The 5,979-nt window shown below is 44.5% G+C and overlaps 1 protein-coding gene across 1 annotated transcript; it reads left to right on the forward strand.

The window, feature by feature from the left end:
- The first annotated feature begins 244 nt into the window (after window positions 1–244).
- Window positions 245–4,999, forward strand: LOC129808544 (uncharacterized). Its single transcript, XM_055858322.1, has one exon. The coding sequence runs from the start codon at window positions 245–247 to the stop codon at window positions 4,997–4,999; it is 4,755 nt and encodes a 1,584-aa protein (XP_055714297.1).
- Window positions 5,000–5,979: the final 980 nt, after the last annotated feature.

Raw genomic sequence — 5,979 nt, forward strand, 5'->3', positions numbered from 1 at the left:
TCATCTTTCTTGCCACCAGGTAAAGCCAATTTCACCCCCATTGTTTTTGACCCTTCGAAGTCATCGTCGTCCAATTGAGAAGGCGTCATACCAACTTTTCCCACCAAGCAACCAGTTTCATTTCACCTGATACCATCAGTCTCTGCCGCATCGAGCTTCAAGGTCATGTACGTTGTAAAAGTGTAGAGATTAGACTTTGTGCAATTTCCCAAACATATTTTTCACACCTCGTGATTGATTCGCAATGACTTTATTAGGCAAAAGAGCCACACTCAAGGGTCACCTAACACGCATAGAGAATTATGTTGAGTCTGTTCGCAAGGATGAATCTTCCTTTTCTGCTGCGGACATAGAATCCAATTTAGCTAAAATTGATGATCTCAAATCTCAGTTAAATGTGGTGCATGAGGAGCTATTAAATTCGGGACTTGATGAAGCTATCGAAAATGAAGAACACTCAAAGTTATTGGATCGTATTGCTCAATTACGGCAGTTTCTAGTTGACGCTATTGATCGCAAGGCCGACACCAATTCCGAGCATGAAGACAATAACCCATATTCCAATCCTGGATTTTCTGGTATTTCAAATAAATCCTCCAATATTCAATCGTCTCACAGTTCTTTGGAACAAGCTATTGCTCTTCTCCTTCAACACCAAGCCCAATCTGAAGTCAGAACCCAGAACATGTTTGACCGGCTTACTCAGGCTGTGTCCGTTAATACCCAACCACAAAATCGAGATTTCAATGCCAATAAGCCACCCAAACTCCCAACTTTATCAGTCCCAGATTTTTCCGGAGATTACACAGAGTGGAACCATTTCAAAAGTATGTTCATCTCCATTGTCCACAATAATTCACAGTTATCAGACGTTCAGAAGATGCAGTACTTGATGAATTATACCAAGGGAAATGCTGCAAAGCTAATTGGAAGTCTTTCTCTATCAGATGCCAATTATATGGTAGCCTGGGATAACCTATCCTCACAATATGAAGATCACTATTCAGTTGTCCATCAGCTCATACATAAGTTTTTCCAGATGCCAACAGTTTCCGATCCCACCCCCGCTGCGTTCACAGAGCTAGTCACCACCTCAAGGTCCATTCTAAATGCCCTGGATGCCATCCAGATCACCAGTAGAGATCCCTGGATTATTTATATCCTGCTGAGTAAATTAGATTCCGAGACCAAAGTCCTTTGGTCCAGAGAAGTCAATGATAGTTTGCCCACCTTGCCAGAATTTATACAATTCTTGAAGAGTCGTATGAAGTCCATAGAAAAATGTCCTCCACCAATCACAAAGCCAAATCCACAGTTTACCAAGTCAGCCAATGCTGGCCCAACCAGCAATAGATTTCAGAAAGCATCAGTTCTTGCCAACATCCAACAATGCCAATGCCCTCTATGCAATGAGACCCAACACAGGTTGTTCAGATGCCCCAAATTCCTCGATAGTTCCCCCTCAGATCGTCTTGAGTTTGTTAGAGCAAACAATATATGCCGAAAATGCCTAACAGAAACCCACCTTACAAAGGATTGTACGTTTTACACATGCAGAAAGTGTCAAGGACACTACAGTACTCTGCTACACGATGCTTTTAAGCCTTCCACCAATCCTCAGAACCAGCCCAAGTGTCCTGTAAGTGACACAAGTCCAAAGAATCGTGCCAACCTAACCACCACTGCCCAACAGAAAGATGTTTCCTTGGTCCAACCAAACGACAAAATGTCAGAGAAATCAGAATTTCCCACCATTCCTCCAGCAATAGTTGGCTCATCCACATCCTCGCGTTCTACGGTCCGGGTGTTCCTCGAGACAGCAGTTGTGAGGGTGTTGGACAGATACGGTGTTCCACAACTTTGCAGAGCGCTTTTAGATACTGACGCACAAGTGAGTCTAATTTCACAGTCCCTCTTCCAGAAACTCAAACTCCCAAAGTCTCTATCCGAAGTGTATATCGGAACGGTAGTAGAAGGAGGTACTAAGGCCAAGCATCAGACTTTATGTCAAGTCCAAGCCATGGACGACAGTCCAGATTCTCAGTTCATGTTAACCTGCCAAATCGTCCCATCAGTACTCCAACAAAAACTGCCAAATTGGAACGTTCAGGCCGATCAAATTCCCATTCCCTCAGATATTTCTCTAGCCGATCCGACCTGGTACGTTCCACAGCCAATTGATTTGATAATAAGCAACGAGTTTTATAACGACATTTATACCAGTAAGATTCTACGCTTGGGTCGAGGATTTCCAGTTCTCAAAGAAAGTTGTTTCGGCTGGTTAATTTCCGGGCCTCATACTAGTTCATCCCCAACTGATCAAATTGCCTATGTCGGGACCACCCTAGCTTCTATCGATTCGTCCCTCAAGAAATTTTGGGAAGTAGAAGAAGTGTCCCCAGATCACCTCAAAGCTCCAGATCACGAGACAGTCGAGAATATCTTTCAAGAAACCACTACCCGCGATGGCACGGGACGATATATTGTGCATATTCCTTTCTGGCCGAGTGTAACTCGCTTGCACAATAATCTTCCCAATGCCACCAAACAATTTCTGCTTTTCGAAAAACGCCTATCTAACAAACCTGGGATTAAGACCCAATACCACGCAGCTATGCAGGAGAATTTCGATCTCAATTTCTTTGAGAAGGTACCACCGGAAGTGATCAACTCCACCTCCTATTATATGCCACTTCACGCTGTCATTAAGGAATCCCCTGTTGGTACCAAGCTACGAATAGTCAAGAATGCGAGTTCCAAATCGCAAACCGGGCTCAGTCTCAACGACGTAGCTATGATGGGTCCTATTGTGCAACCGGACATTGCCACAATTCTCCTAAGGTTCCGGGAACATCCATATGCTTTTTGCTGTGACATACAAAAAATGTATCCCCAAGTCTTACTCCATCCCCCTCACAGAGACTATCATCGCATTTTATGGCGATACAATCCATCAGAGCCAATTAGTCATTACAGAGCCAGAGGTGTTTGCTTCGGTGTAACAACCTCTTCCTATCTAGCCACCCGAGTGCTCATAGATTTAGCAGAAAAGGAACAAGTCCAATTCCCACTTGCCGCAAAAGCCCTCAAGCAGAATTTTTATGTAGACGATTGTCTCATTTCCTTTCCATCCATTCCGGAAGCTAAAGAATGTCGGCTACAATTGACGGAGTTGCTTGCTTCGGCAGGTATGACCCTTCCCAAATGGTGTGTCAATGACCCACAGATAACTGATCATTCCGACCAAAGAGAGAGTTGCGACATATTCCCAGAAAAATCCAAGGCGTTAGGCATGATTTGGCTTCCCCAAGATGACCAGTTCACGTTCAAGCTTACAAAAGATTTTTCAAAGGCTAACACCAAAAGAGAGGTACTTGCCGTCATTGCGTCCCTTTACGATCCCCTAGGGCTGATATCCCCTGTCATTGTAGTAGGGAAGTTGATCCTACAAGAGATCTGGAAGGCACAAATCCCCTGGGACCAACCCATGTCTTCCGAGATTATTACCAAGTGGAAACAGTTTGCCGAAGGTCTATCTTCCATTCATTCCCTTCATGTTCCACGCTCAGTTTCCGAATTTAAATTCCCAAAATCCAGAGAGTTGCATGTTTTCTGTGACAGCAGCTCCTTTGCATATGGCGCAGTGGCCTATGTAGTCACTGAGAATGAGACAGGTGAGCGTAAGGCTCAGTTATTAATGGCCAAGTCACGTATTGCTCCCACTAAGTCAATAACCATACCCAAATTAGAATTATGCGCCACAGTTCTAGGTGCCAGACTGATCAGGAAAATTCAAGAGTCCCTCTCATTCAATGGGTATTTTCCATGGACAGATTCGACGATTGTCTTAGGACAAATCAGGTCAAAGCGCGTCAAGTTTGATGTATTTACCGCCCACAGAATTTCTGAGATCCATAAGCTAACAGATTCGTCCAAATGGCAGCATGTACCGGGAGGTTCAAATCCTGCGGATATTGTTTCGCGAGGTTTGTTGCCCACAAAGTTGAAAAGTTCACAATTATGGTGGACGGGCCCTAAATTTCTGTTAGGTAAGGCCGAAGATTGGCCTGAAGACCCTTATGGTGTCATGTTCATTGCCTCCAATATTGCCAATGAGAGTCAAGTCCTACCTTCACATCCATTAGAAACAATCCTCAATAAATCCAACAGCTATGTTAAGGTAAAAAATATCTTAGCATATGTCCTCAGATTCCTAACCAAGTCCACGAGGCGTGTTAAAGGTCCTCTCACTCCCACAGAAATCCATGCCTCAGAGCACAAGTTAATATCTTTTGCACAGTCTCAACACCTGTCCGAAGTGAGATCAGCCATTGCTGATGGTTCTATGTGGACGGGGAGGAAATTCAACAATGTTCGTCATCTAACACCATTCATTGACGAACAGCGAATCATCAGAGTGGGAGGAAGACTTGCTAAGTCTCTGCAGGACTACGACGTTAGACATCCTATGCTGCTACCTAAGTGTCGACTTTCAACCCTCATTACCATGCAAGCACACAAGGACAACATGCACGCCGGGCCACAGTTACTCCTAGCTACTCTACGCCAGAGATATTGGCCATTAGGAGGAAGAAATCTTACCCGTCGTGTTACCAGATCATGTGTCGTGTGTTGGAAGAAGAGACCCCTCATTCTAGAACAAAGAATGGGTGATCTTCCTCAGGGCAGGATAGAGCATGTCGCACCTTTCAAAGTATGTGGTGTAAACCTATGCGGACCAGTGCTCACTCGACCAAGCTTCAAAGCGGTACATCTCGAAGTCGTCGGCAGCCTTACCACAGAGAGTTTTATCGCAGCCTTGAGAAGATTCGTTGCCCGCCGCTCCGCCCCTAGTGACATCTTCAGCGATAATGCCACCAATTTTAAGGGAACCTACAAGCGAGCCATTCAGAGACTTTCTAAGTTACCAGTTGAGGTACTTTCGACCTCAGAATCGGCCCCTAGCATGTTAACGCCAAAATTGCATCAAGCATTTTGAGCGTCCCAGAAGATCACACACACACGCAGTTGTCGTATTAGAAGTGCAGAAGGAAAAAAAGTTGTTTTACAGCTGATCATTTTTTCCCTCTCTTCTTCAGCACAGGGGGAGAAGCTTCACTTCTCTGTGAACCGCAGCCAGTGCAACACGAAAATAAAATCACTGATTTTAAGTTAAATTAAAAGTTAATTATTTTCTTAAAAATAAGTCTTTCCTTCCCAGTAAACTGTCTTTTTTAAGACAAGTAGTTTTTCCACGATTAGTGAAGAGTTTATCAGTGGTGGGTGATAATTTCCCAGCCAGTGCGTGACAATTTTTTGCCAGTCTGCGAAGGAAGACGCCATCGAAGGAAAATTGTTTTTGGACCTCCTTCGCCGCATATTAGGCTCTGTATTTAACCAATTTCTCCACGTCTCCGCCACCAGGTAAAGCCAATTTCACCCCCACCAAGTAAAAGACAGAAGAGAGGTTGGTTCAACATTGTGGGCTACGCACCTCGCTTTTTGTTTGGCACGGCGACACAGGATGATATCCAAGAGATAAGTCAAAAAGTAGATATTATTCAGAATAATGATAACAGAGGCGTAGATCTAATGCGTTTACATACAAATTAAAACAATTTTTATTCCTGGAAAAAGGCTGGTACATTCTCTAAGTCCCGACAATTTCTACGCACTCCCAGCTCCCGTCCTCCCCTTAGCTGGCAGGAACCTCCTCTTGCTCGTACTCCCTGGGTTTAAGATGGTGTTGGGCGCCAGTCCTTCCGGACGCGGGAGTCTCCCTGATGGGGTTCTGTGGGCTTCCTTCTTTCTGCTGATGGTGGTGCTTCACTCTCCAAGATCTCTGCAAAGACACAGACTTTAGTGATATATTCACTTAACTAGAGCTGGGACGAGACTGACCTGGACGATCACTTTCACTCTTCACCAAATCACAGAAACGGGACCTTTCACAAACATAGAACTGGTCGACATTCCCCT

This window comes from Phlebotomus papatasi, chromosome 4 (genome assembly GCF_024763615.1).
Source record: "Phlebotomus papatasi isolate M1 chromosome 4, Ppap_2.1, whole genome shotgun sequence".
NCBI lineage: Eukaryota > Metazoa > Arthropoda > Insecta > Diptera > Psychodidae > Phlebotomus > Phlebotomus papatasi.